The 13885-nt window shown below is 40.7% G+C and overlaps 1 protein-coding gene across 5 annotated transcripts in view; it reads right to left on the bottom strand.

Moving 5' to 3' along the window:
• Positions 1-13885, bottom strand: part of OFD1 (OFD1 centriole and centriolar satellite protein) — a 61358-nt gene that overhangs the window by 27594 nt on the left and 19879 nt on the right. For all 5 annotated transcript variants that reach the window (XM_077815921.1, XM_077815928.1, XM_077815935.1 and 2 more), the window contains 3 exons: positions 13407-13537; positions 8393-8504; positions 4664-5269 (listed from right to left, as the gene is read on the bottom strand). In XM_077815921.1, the coding sequence (XP_077672047.1) occupies positions 4664-5269; positions 8393-8504; positions 13407-13537 (849 nt within the window). The remainder of the gene's footprint in view (positions 1-4663; positions 5270-8392; positions 8505-13406; positions 13538-13885) is intronic.

Genomic DNA, 13885 nt, shown 5'->3' with positions numbered 1-13885 from the left:
GAATGTGTGGGTTTTGCCTGTAAATAAAGGTGGATGCCAGTGCTCTGAGTGAGATCTTCCCATAACCATCCAGTAGTCGCTTGGCCAGCACTTATTGGATGTTAAATGTTAAAAGTCAAATAGTGTTAAGTGAATGGTTACATTGTTATATGTTATATAGTCTGTGTCTTATTTGCTGTGCCGCTTGATTTTAAACTGTAATTCTATTATGTTTTATCATGCTTTACTCATTTCTTCTTCAGAGTAGCAGCCGTGCTAGTCTGTATCCGCAAAAAGAAAAGGAGTACTTGTGGCACCTTAGAGACTAACAAATTTATTTGAGCATAAGCTTTTGTGAGCTACAGCTCACTTCATCGGATGCATGCAGTGGAAAATACAGTGGGGAGATTTTATATACACAGAGAACTCCAACCCCTCAGACAGAGACAAACACCTACAAGATCTCTATCAAGCATTCTTACAACTACAACACCTACCTGCTGAAATGAAGAAACAGACTGACAGAGCCGAAAGAGTACCCAGAAGTTACCTACTACAGGACAGGCTCAACAAAAGAAAACAGAACGCCACTAGCCATCACCTTCAGCCCCCAACTAAAACCTCTCCAGCGCATCATCAAGGATCTACAACCTATCCTGAAGGACGACCCATCACTCTCACAGATCTTGGGAGACAGGCCAGTCCTTGCTTACAGACAGCACCCAACCTGAAGCAAATACTCACCAGCAACCACACACCACACAACAAAAACACTAACCCAGGACCCTATCCTTGCAACAAAGCCCGTTGCCAACTGTGTCCACATATCTATTCAGGGGACACCATCATAGGGCCTAATCACATCAGCCACACCATCAGAGGCTCGTTCACCTGCACATCCACCAATGTGATATATGCCATCATGTGCCAGCAATGCCCCTCTGCCATGTACATTGGCCAAACCGGACAGTCTCTACGTAAAAGAATAAATGGACACAAATCAGACGTAAAGAATTATAACATTCAAAAACCAGTCGGAGAACACTTCAATCTCTTTGGTCACTCGATTACAGACCTAAAAGTCGCAATTCTTCAACAAAAAAACTTCAAAAACAGACTCCAATGAGAGACTGCTGAATTGGAATTAATTTGCAAACTGGACACCATTACATTAGGCTTGAATAAAGACTGGGAGTGGATGTGTCGTTACACAAAGTAAAACTATTTCCCCCATGTTTATTCCTCCTCCCCTCCCCCCCACTGTTCCTCACACATTCTTGTCAACTGCTGGAAATGGCCCACCTTGATTATCACTACAAAAGGTTTTTTCCCTCTCTTGCTGGTAATAGCTCACCTTACCTGATCACTCTCGTTACAGTGTGTATGGTAACACCATTGTTTCATGTTCTCTGTGTATATAAAATCTCCCCACTGTATTTTCCACTGCATGCATCCGATGAAGTGAGCTGTAGTTCACAAAAGCTTATGCTCAAATGTTAGTCTCTCTAAGGTGCCACAAGTACTCCTTTTCATTTCTTCTTGTTTTTCTGTAAATACCTAATTGCTTCAATAAACGATTATTTCAGTTTTCAAAGAATTACTGCTTGTGTGTCTATTCTTGAGCAGAAGGCTGTATCTGCATCCTTTCTGGGGTTAGCAAGACTAGCTTGCTCTGGGAAGCCCTCTGCGGGTCAGAGACAAGCCCCCTGGTAATACTCTGGCAGTTCCTTTAGGGCAGGCCACAACCCTGTTTACCCTTTTTGATAAATTAGACAAATGTGTAGGTAATTTAATTAGCATCTAAATTTTAGGGTAACTATGCCTGACGGTTAGCAACACGCATCTGCAACACGCATAGACAGGAGGTGTATGTCTTCCTACCTATCAGGTCCATCTGTTTAGAGTCCTTAACCTTGGGAGTGGATTTGAATATGCCCTGCTAGCCGCTATAGTTCACTGTGGTTACGACGAGAGAATTTGTGGTCAGATGGGAGTAAAAACCTTCAAATGCCTGCACTGAAACAAAGTAACGGTTCTCCATGCGATCCACAGTAGGCTGTATCAAAGCTGGCATGCTCCAGAGAACCTCAGCAGGCTATAGGAGTGCATCGTTAACAGGGAGGCTGCAGGATATACAACAACCTACGTGTGTTCTCCTGCAGAAACTTGGCTTGAATACCCAGGGAAGCAGCTATGTGCCGCAAAAGGTACACCCTGAAATCCTCCGATGCCAAAGGGGAGGAAGAGCCAGGCACTTCAGAATCGTTTAGGGACAAAGATGAAGCGGTTAACTGTGCCAGTGCCAGAGCTTGCTCCAGGATTGACAGTCCTAATGCGATGACTCTGGAGGCTCCATGAGGGGAAAGATCACCAGTGCCTGGGCCTGTGGCAGACCGATGGTTACAGCCACACCTGCCCAGTGATTTTGCTTTACAGAAAGATGAGAAGTGGGACTTCCATGACCAAGAAGCAGCCCACAGATTCCATAGAGGCCACTAGTATGGGTTAAACATCGGTGGCCCATATGCGCCAGGCCAGGAGACCCCGTCCCAACCACAAGACCAGTGCTAATCCTGGTACCCATAATGCTCCATGAATGGCCACCAATGCAGGTCAGGCAATGGAGAGATAGAGTGGAAGAAGATCCCGACTTGGATGTCAAGGAGTCCCAGGTTTTAGGGGATAAAGGTGGAGCCAGCACAAGGGTGCGAGCAACCAGTCAGACTCAACTGTAGTGGAGACCGAAGCGGGAACTGGTACCAACAGTGAAAACAGTACCACAAACACCAAATATGCCTCCCAGCATTTCTGGTGTCAGAAGCAGTATTGATCCCAATGTTGGCAGCAGTACCAAGTTGACTGATGGTGCCAAAGTGGAGAGCAGTGAGTACCACCCCAGTAACATTGGTGGCATCGACAACAAGGGTGCCAAAGAAGTTCCTGATGCCAGTACTGAGCCCGGTACCGGCCCTGCTTCCACTGACCATGGAAGGGAAACACTGAGTGCGATGCCAACAGATCCACAGGTTCAGCAGCCCAACAGAGCTATAAACGATACAGCCCTGTCAAAGTCCTGGACCAAGGGAAAGGTTGGGACAGAAAGGAAGATGAGGTCCATTGCCACCTGATCTGGAAACAGCTGGTGCCAGCATCGCCTTTGTTGGTACTGGACTCAACAGACGCCCCAGGGCCGGAACCAGAGTCAACAGTACGGGGTTTCTGACCTTCCTGAGTGATACTAGCGACCAGTTGACAGGACCTGCTCCCTCCCATACTCCAGCATTCATACCATGCTCCTTTGGGAGGAGAGAGACAAGTCCTCACGTGATCTGAAGCAAATCTCAATCGGTCTTATGCGACCTTTTCCTCAGCACACTCAATGAGGAGCGATTCCTCCATCTCTTTGGAGAAGCATGAGTTCCAGAGCATGAAGCTGCAGCACTCTCAGAACATGAGGGCAAACATAGATCCCAGTGATGATGATGGCTGCATAGCCTGTTCAAGCAGGTGCTGCTTTAGATGAAGATCCCTGAGGATGAAGGCCATCTGAGTCCATTTTGTGAACGATTTGCAAATCAACCACCACTGCTCAACGCGGACTTTGCCTAAGCACAGCAAGCATCATTGTTGGGGATTGCTCCCCTACACAACAGAAAATGTTTAAACCTCGGTGAAGGCATCACCAGGGAAATACTTAAATGAAAGGTAATTAACACTAAACTAAAGGTACTAATTAACTATATACAACTAGAAAAGTCACTAAGAAATAAAGAGGTTGTGAGATTAGGAACCACACAGAGCTCTGACTCCAGCCACGGGCTACAAGAAGCAGCTGAGAGGGGTCGGGGTGGCACCACCTCATATAGCCAGGGGAGGGGCTATAGGCACGAAGCGTAAGTGCCGCCATCTATGGGTACTGCTAGGCAAAATTCTCCAGCTCTTAGGCACACACCTAAGTGGAAGACATAACTACATCTACTTGAAGAAGAAATATTAGATTTCTTTTTTTAAAACACATTTCTGAAATTACAATTATAGGGTACTGCAACATTAACAGAAAACCACAATGTTCCAATCATGCCCAGAATCTAAAAGCCATCTTCCTGTAATTCACAATTGCTCACCAATGTGTGGAAGCAATGTCACAGTAACAGGAGCAAACATTAGACATTGTTTACAAAAACCAACAAAGAGGGGAACTATAGTCATTCAGATTTTCAAAACAGACAATGAACCATTTTAGCAGCCCAAATAAGCTGAGTCTAATTCTGCCCTCCATTACTGCCCATGCAACTCCACTGACTAAGTAAATAGATGAGGCTATGCAGGGAGGTTTATAGCAGCTGTGAAATCCCAGTTAATCTTCCAAGCAGAGTTACACTTAGGATCTGCTTTTGAATAAAACACTGATTACCACAGCTAGAGTGGATCATATGGGCATACTCTAATTATTCATTTAAAAAACTGCTTAAATTAAGGGCAGTAGGTTTGACACACACCCCCACACACACTTCTAAAACACTTGCTTTCAAAGGCTTAGTTTCTAATTCACTTATCATATTTTGCCTATAGCTTTCTCTTGCCCTTAAACAGGTGATAAACATACAAAAGATTCTCAATTTTAAGTTTCCTAACTGGAATCTTACTAGAAAACCACCACCACAAAAGAGCAGTAATGGTTTACCTTCTGGAAGTATATGGCTATTGACTTTTCTCTCCACTTTGGAAAGAGGAGTAGAAGAAAGACGTCTGGAGGAAGAGACTCTTCTTCGTGGAGTAGTTAGATGATTTTTCAAGACATCATCATGCCCAGGTGTCACATATCTTGGACCTCTCGGACTGCTAAGAGAGAAATGCTGAGAGCCAAGGTTGTCCTCTACGAACATAACTCTGTGTTGAGAAGCCAAAGGGAATCTAACAGCATTTCGTAAAGCTAGAGGGGACGTTGTTGGTGTCCTGCTTGCAACTGCACCTTGAATGACTCTATGCTGGTAATTTCTGTAAGCCTCTTCCAAATACTCTGCCTCTTTTTCTAGTTCTTTTATCCTAGCTTTGGTTTTGGCGACAAATTCAAGGTCAGAATCTGGAGAAGAGTTGCAGGTCCGTGAATGCTGGCGATAACCAACGTTTGGAACATCATCCGCCACAACAATATCAGTAACAGCCCGGTTCTTCAAGAAAACACCATCTACATAAATGTCATGAGGTACAATCCTATCACCAGTGAAGTCAACGACAGAACGATCAACAAGAGAAGGTTTGGGATTCCGATACACTTCATTCTCTAGAACTACGTAAGTAAAAATTTCACACACAGAGACAGAAAGAAAAAAGCACCCATGAATTTCAGGAAAAATCAGAAGAAATTATTTGAATTATGATTTAGTCACATGATTCAGATGAGAAATTGATGACAGTGGATTTTAAATACAAGGGTTTTTCATTTGAAACGTAAATCATAACCATTAAAAATAAAAAGTTGTATTCAACTACATTTGATGTTGCTGCTAACAGTTGCAAGTTATCAATGATTTATGTTTACAGAAATTAATATTTAGATCAAATTCAGACAAAAAATAAAATCAGAAAAAAGTTTCATATTTTCTGCTACTACTTCAGTTATCACTGCACCTTAATAATACACACTTATCAGACAATTCCATAGAATGCAATGACACTTGATGACAGCAGCTCTAGTAAGCCACTCAACCCCATTTTTCAATGGTTTATAACTTGTCTGTTTTAAATTATATCAAAGTGAAACATGGCATGCAGGCTGTCAGCCTAAAAAAATAAGTATTGTTTCTGCTATTTTTAATTGAGACAAAAATATGAATTGTTAACTGATATATATATAATATATATAAAATCCAAACACACATTACTAAAAACAGCTGCAAAACAAAATTAATTTAATTAAACTTGCAAACTGTTAGAGCCCAGTCATGTGCCACTGATTTCAATGGGAACAGGGGCATGCCCTCATAATGCTTAGATACCCAATATATTAGTCTATTAAAACAACAAAATCAAAACAACAGAACACCAAGATATTGCTTTCACTGTAAAGTTTAAGATGACTCCCTTCCACTAAAGATTAAAAGAAAAAACTGTTACCCAAAATCAGTTATACTGCATGTGTTAACTGTCTCAGTGTTAGTACTTCTAGGTTAAGAAAACACACCAGAAATATCTGCAAATACCATCTGTAGAGAAGTAACTTTGTCAGAGGTCAACACATATTGCATAATAAAAGTATTCTTATCAAATACAAAGAAAAGTTTGTTTAATCACAACAACCTTATCTCTGACCCAAAATAAGTCAGTACTGTGCCTTCCACTAGCGAAGTAAAGAGTTAATCATGAAATAATAGTAAAAAACAAAAGTTACAAAATGACACCATGACACACTGATCAGCTTCAAATGACAGTTGACATGCAGTATAAACACTATTTCATCAAAAAATATTAGGTGCTTTTCATTAGGGCCATCGTGTGATTAAAAAAATTAATCGTTATTAATCACACAATTAAAAAAGTTAATCGTGATTAATCGCGCTGTTAATGATACAATACCATTTATTTAAATATTTTTGGATGTTTTCTACATTTTCAAATATATTGATTTCAATTACAACACAGAATACAGAGTGTACAGCACTCACTTTATATTTATTTTTGATTACAAATATTTGCACTGTAAAAAAAATAAACTGTATTTTTCAATTCACCTAATACAAGTACTGTAGTGCAATCTCTTTATCACGAAAGTTGAACTTACAAATGTAGAATTAGGTACAAAAAACCCTGCATTCAATAAAACAATGTCAAACTTTAGTGCATTTGGCATGTAAATATCTGGACTTCTAGGCTCTAAAGATTCATATGTCCCTTCATGCTTCAACCACCATTCCAGGGGACATGCATCCATGCTGATGATGGGTTCTGCTCGATAACAATCCAAAGCAGTGTGGACTGACGCATGTTCATTTTCATAATCTGAGTCAGATGCCACCAGCAGAAGATTGATTTTCTTTTTTGATTATTTGGGTTCTGTAGTTTCTGCATAAGAGCGTGGCTCTTTTAAGACTTCTGAAAGCATGCTCAACACCTCATCCCTCTCAGATTTTGGAAGGCACTTCAGATTCTTAAATCTTGGGTCGAGTGCTGTAGCTTTATCTTTAGAAACTTCACATTGGTATCTTCTTTGCATTTTGTCAAATTTGCAGCGAAAGTTTTCTTAAAATGAACAACATGTGCTGGGTCATCATCCGAGACTGCTATAACATGAAATATATGGCAGAATGCAGGTAAAACAGAGCAGGACACACACAATTCTCCCCCAAGGAGTTCAGGTACAAATTTAATTAACACATTATTTTTTTAACCAGAGTCTTCAGCATGGAAGCATGTCCTCTGGAATAATGGCCGAAACATGTGAGGCATATGAATCTTGAGCTCATCAGGCACATAAATCTCTTGTGATGTCAGCTACAACAGTGCCATGCGAACGCCTGTTCAGGTGACATTGTAATTAAGAAGTGGGCAGCATTATCTCCTGTATATGTAAAGAAACGTGTTTCTCTTAGCAATTGCCTGAACAAGAAGTAGGACTGAGTGGAATTGTAGGCTCTAAAGTTTTACACTGTTTTGTTTTTGAGTGCAGTTAACCTACATTTTAAATTGCACTTTCATGATAAAGAGATTGCACTACAGTACTTGCATGAGGTGAACTGAAAAATACTATTTCATTTTGTTCATCATTTTTACAGTGCAAATATTTGTAATAAAAAAAATATAAAGTGAGCACTACAACACAGAATACAAAGTGAAATCAATTTATTTGAAAATGTAGAAAAACATCCAAAATATTTAATAAATTTCCATCGTAATTAATTTTTTGAGTTAATCATGAGTTAACTACGATTAATCGACAGCCCTACTTTTTATGTTAAACTAGATGCAATTATCACCACCACCACCACAAAAGGCATTACAGATTTTATTGGTAAAATAAAAGTATTATTTAAAAGAAAATAATTCATATTCTAAAGACAAGAGATAAAACATAATACATTAAAATACAATTAATGAGTTAGAAATTAGATGGTTTTGTTATGGAATATTCATTTCCCTATGTTTATTAGGAATGTTTATCTTGACAGAGCAAGATTTATTATATCCATAAATATTCATTTCCTTGCTTTTAAAGGCTTGAGTTTTATAAATGATGTCTTAGGTAGCTACATTTGTGACATCACAACCTTAACTTTTTTTTAGTTTTGGAATGCAATTATCAGTTACAGACTGAGCCCTCACAATCTGAACTACTTTTCAAGCCATTGGAAATGTTTGCAAAAATGAAAAATCCTTTATAAAGTCAGTTTAAAAACATCTAATAAATACTACAAACCTGTCTGTGTTTGCTTCAGCTGCAATTTCAAATCTTCAACCTGTACATTTAGCTTTCTGATAGTAGTTTCATAGTCTAACAGCTGGATCTTTAATTGTGCACAACGTTCAACCTGAAACAGATTTTGAAAAAAAAAAAAAAAAAATTGTCATACAAATGTGAACAAGTACTGAAGATGAGAAAAGGTATCTCAACCCATGAAGGCGTCTTTCTCTCAATGCTTTTCATAGATTCCAATGCCAGAAGAGACCACTGTGATCAAGTCCGACCTCTTGTATACCACAGGCCATAGAACATCTTCAAAAAAATTCCTAGAGCATTTTTTAGAACAACATCCAAACTTGATTTAAAATTTTTCAATGATGGAGAATCCACTACAACCCTTAGTAAATTGTTCCAAAGATTAATCATCCTTCATTGTCAAAAATGCATGTCTTATTTCCAGTCTGAAGTTGTCTAGCTTCAACTTCTAGCAACTGGATCATCTTATACCTTTCTCTAATAGACTGAAGAGCCCATTATCAAATATTTGTTCCCTCGGTATATAGTTATAGACTATAATCAAGTTAGTCCTTAACCATCTCTTTGTTAAGCTAAATAGATTGTGCTCTTTGAGTCTATTACTATAAGGCATGATTTCTAACCCTTTAATCATTCTCAAGGCTCTTCTCTGAACCCTCTCCAATTTATCAACACCCTTCTTGAAGTGTGGGCACCAGAACTGGACACAGTATTCCAGCAGTGGTCATACCAGTGCCAAATACCCTCTCTACTCCTACTCAATTCCCCTGTTTATGCATCCTAGGATCACACTGTCTCTTTTGGCCACAGCATTACACTGGGAGTTCATGTTCAGCTGATTATATTCAGCTGAGTTACTGCTTCCCACGATAAAGTCTCCCATTCTGTAAGTATGGCCTACAGTCCAGTGTTGCTAAAACACAGGCACTTCCTAAGAAGTATCAGGCACTGCATATGTATATGAACACATTCCAAAAGATTAGCACAGGTACGTCCTGATTAGCACAAGGTAAGAAGGTTTGACTCACCGGTGCGGCACCACCTGCTGGTATTCTGGGAATTAGCTCTTTTCCAGCCTCAGAGTGACCTCTGCTGGCCGGTGTCTTGCCTGCCTCAGGCCCCGTGTCCTTCCCAGACCCTGGTACTCCTTATCTCAGGGTTCTGCCCCAGCAGTATCCTCTTACTCCGGGTCTCCCCTCCCAGGGGAACCCCCAACTCTCTACACCCACCTTACCTCAGTGGCTACTGCCAGTAGTCATTTAGTCCCCTCTCTGCCTCACTGGGGCAGACTGCAGTCTGTAATGGCCATTTATCACTGACAAGGGGTTAGGACCTGCTGCCTTTGCCTATCCTTGAGCTGCCCTTCTGCAGCCCCAGTACCTTTTCATAGGCCTTCATCAAGGCCTGCAGCCTGGGCGTTTACCAGGCTGGAGCTTCCCAGCTCCCTTTGCCCTTCCCCAGCACCGCTCTGCTTCAGGTATCTTGCTCTCAGGCAGCTAGCGCTTCTCACTCCAAGGCTAGAGTGAAACTCCTCCAGCTCCTGGCCCCCAGCCCTCTTATAAGAGCCAGATGGGCCCTGATTGAGCTGGCCACAGCTGTGGCTGCTTCCCCCAGCTGTTCTCACTCCTCTTATTTCAGGAGCAGGGTAACCACCCCACTACAAGATGGTATGAACAAGGTAAGGTGGTACATATGTTTGTCTCAGTCTATAAATGTTGGTGTAACTCATCATAACCCTTTGTGTGGCCGAGGGGACAGCAAAAATTCCTGCTGCTCACTGAACTGCCCCTTGCAACTTGGCACTCATGTGTTAGTCTACCCGTAATCACTGAGCCAGGGCACTAGTACTGTGCCTGGAAGGCAATAAATCTGGCTGAGTGCCTTTGCCACCTAACCATGCCTGTGGCTTCTCTTTATGAGTAGGGCCCTACCAAATTCCCGGCCATGAAAAACATGTCACAGATCATGAAATCTGGTCTCCCCACCATGAAATCTGGTCTTTTTGTGTGCTTTGACCCTATACTATATAGATTTCACAGGGGAGACCAGCATTTTTCAAATTGGGGGTCCTGACCCAAAAGCGAGTTGCGGGGGGGGTCACAAGGTTATTTTGGGGGGGTTGCAGTATTGCCACCCTTACTTCTGTGCTGCATTCAGATCTGGGCATCTGGAGAGCGGTGTCTCTTAGCCGGGCACCGAGCTCTGAAGACAGTGCCCCACCAGCAGCAGCACAGAAGTAAAGGTGGCAATACCATCCCATGCCACCCTATTTCGGCTGCCCAGCTCTGAAGGCAGCCGTGCAGAAGAGTGGTGGCTGCAGACTGAGAGCCCAGCTCTGGAGGCAGCAGCACAGAAGTAAGGGTGGCAATGCCATACCATGCCATCCTCACTTCTGCGCTGCTGCTGGCGGCAGTTCTGCCTTCAGAGCTGGGCTCTCGGCCAGCAGCCACCACCTTCCAGCTGCCCAGCTCTGAAGACAGTGATGCCGCCATTAGCAAAGCAGAAGTAAGGGTAGAAGTACTGCAACTCCCCAAACAATAACCTTGCGACCCACCCCTCACAAGTCCTTTATGGGTCAGGACCCCTACAATTATAACACCATGAAATTTCAGATTTAAATATCTGAAATCATTAAATTTACATTTAAGAGCCTATGATCGTGAAATTGACCAAAATGAACAATGAATTTGGTAGGGCCCTATTTATGGGTAACATAGAGGTCTGCTGAATTAGCAGGCTGCACTATCTGCTAGTGCTGATAACATTGGAGCTCCAAGAACAGAAGCACTGAGCAGCTGCAACAGCTTAGCAGCCTGAACAGCGTTACCACAGCAACAACGTTCCAGCTTTCAACACTTAACAACACTGCAAACTTTACCAGTGATGATTTTGTTTTCTTCCAGGTCACTGTAAAAATGTTAAATAGCACAGGACCCAAGAACCGATCTCTGTGGGACCCGAGTGGAAACACACCTGCTTGATAACGACTACCCATTTATAATCACATTTTGAGGTCTATTAGTTAGCCAGTTTTTAATCCATTTAATCAGTTCCATGTTAAATGGAGTAAATATTTAGTTCTAGTTTTTTAATCAAAACGTCATGTGGTACAAAGTCAAACACCTTACAGAAGTCTAAGGTCAACACTATTATATTTATCTACCAAATCTGTAACCTCATCAAAAAAAGATATCAAGTTAAACAGGATTTATTTTCCTTAAACCCACACTGATTTACATTAACTACATAACCCTACTTTAATTCTTTATTAATCGAGTCCCTTCTCAGACACTGCATTATCTGGCCCAGCTGGGATCAATGTTAGACTGACAGGCCTATAAATATCCAGGTCACCCCGTTTACCCTTTCTAAATATTGGCATTACATTAGCTATCTTCCAGTCTTCTGGGACTTCCCCAGTGCTCTAAGACTTATTGAAAATCAACATTAACTGTCCAAAAAAGAAAAGGAGGACTTGTGGCACCTTAGAGACTAACCAATTTATTTGAGCATAAGCTTTCGTGAGCTACAGCTCACTTCATCGGATGCATACTGTGGAAAATATAGAAGATGTTCTTATACATACAAACCATGAAAAAATGGGTGTTTACCACTACAAAAGGTTTTCTCTCTCCCCACCCCACTCTCCAGCAGGAAAACCTTTTGTAGTGGTAAACACCCATTTTTTCATGGTTTGTATGTATAAGAACATCTTCTGTATTTTCCACAGTATGCATCCGATGAAGTGAGCTGTAGCTCACGAAAGCTTATGCTCAAATAAATTGGTTAGTCTCTAAGGTGCCACAAGTCCTCCTTTTCTTTTTGCGAATACAGACTAACACGGCTGTTACTCTGAAACCTGTCATTAACAGCCCAGCAAGCTTTTTTAAAACTCTGGACCTACTGATTTAAAAATTTCTGACTTTAGTAGCTTTGGTTTAACACCTTCCAGAGATACCAGTGGAATGAACAAGTGTTAGCATCACCATATAAGATTATACCCCAGTTTTAAACCCAACCAGAACAAAAGTATTTATTGAACACTTATGCCTTTTTTAGATTATTATTGATAACTATACCATTTCCATCTAGTTACAAACCAATACCACTGTCAGAATTCTTTTTGTTCTTAATATATTTAAAAACCTCCTTTATTGTCCTTAACTCTGTGGGCCACAGATTTCTCCTTGTGTCCCTTGGTTTCCCTTAATAAATTTTATACAATTCCTAACTTCTGAATTATATTCATTACTATCAACTTCCCCTTTCTTCCATTTGTTTTACACACACACACACACACACACACACACACTTTTTACAGCTGCCCTCAATTCACCTCTAAACCAGTTCAGAGTTTTAACTGATATGGCCTTCTTCCTCCATTGTGGGTTTTGGCCCATCTACTAAAGGTGTTCTTAAATGATTCCCAACTATCATTCACATTTTTCTCACAAAAATCTTCCTCCCAGCTGATCTGGCTCATAACTGTTTTCAGCTTTGTGAAAGTGGCCCTATTATAGCACCACATGTATATACTACTGGTCTGGACTTTACTCTGTATATTATGAATATGATCAAATCATGATCACGTGTACCTAAGCCACGACTAATTTTTCATTCTGTGACCGGTTTCTCTTTATCCATTAGGATAAGGGTTAATAAAGAATTCCTGTGTTGGCTGCAACATTTTTCCATTTCTACCAGCACAGATACATTAATTCTGATGAAAATGAGCAAGTGCTTCCAGGTCCAGCCAAATTTGTATTTTTTTTTTTCCAGTTTCATCAGCAGTATTGACCTATAGTAAACAAGTACTGAAAAATCTTAGGTTTAACACAGGTTTGTTTGGTTAATTTTTTAAAAATTGTATTTATTTTTAAGAAAAGATTGAATTAAAGCACTCCAATACCTCCTGCAATGGGACAGGTGTAAGTGTTTAGAAAATGACAGAAAAAAAATCTTATACTATTAAGATGAAAAGAGAAGAATTTACCTCACTTTGCAGTTGCTTTTCCAGAAGTTGTTTATGGGTTTCAAACTCATCCTGTTCCAGCTTTTTAGCATGTTCAACTCTCCTCAATTCTGCCTGACAGGCTACATGTTCAGCTGATGGCTGAGTTAACTCTTTCATGTAAAAGAACAATATCAGGAGATATTTTATAAGATACTTAAAAATGAACATTCACTATTTATAACCAACTCCTGGAAACTTAAAACTGAAATATTTTTCCTGACTACAATAGGTCTTAAATAGTAAAACTTAATTTATATACACTTTTTGGGGTATCTGTTTTTTCTAGAGACTGAACTTTGTGTGCCTCCCTCTGGGCAGTTATGAGCTAGGCAGGAAGTTTTCTACTCTGCAAGTTATTTACCTGAATCAACTTGTTCCTGTCTTATCTGAACCTGAATGTACTGCTCATCTGTGGTCTTCAAACACAACAACATGTTTTAGAAATGCAGATGCGCATT

Source organism: Eretmochelys imbricata, chromosome 1 (assembly GCF_965152235.1).
Source record: "Eretmochelys imbricata isolate rEreImb1 chromosome 1, rEreImb1.hap1, whole genome shotgun sequence".
Classification (NCBI taxonomy): Eukaryota; Metazoa; Chordata; order Testudines; family Cheloniidae; genus Eretmochelys; species Eretmochelys imbricata.
Note: the sequence above shows the minus strand (reverse complement) of the source record. Positions and strands in the feature narration are given on the sequence as shown.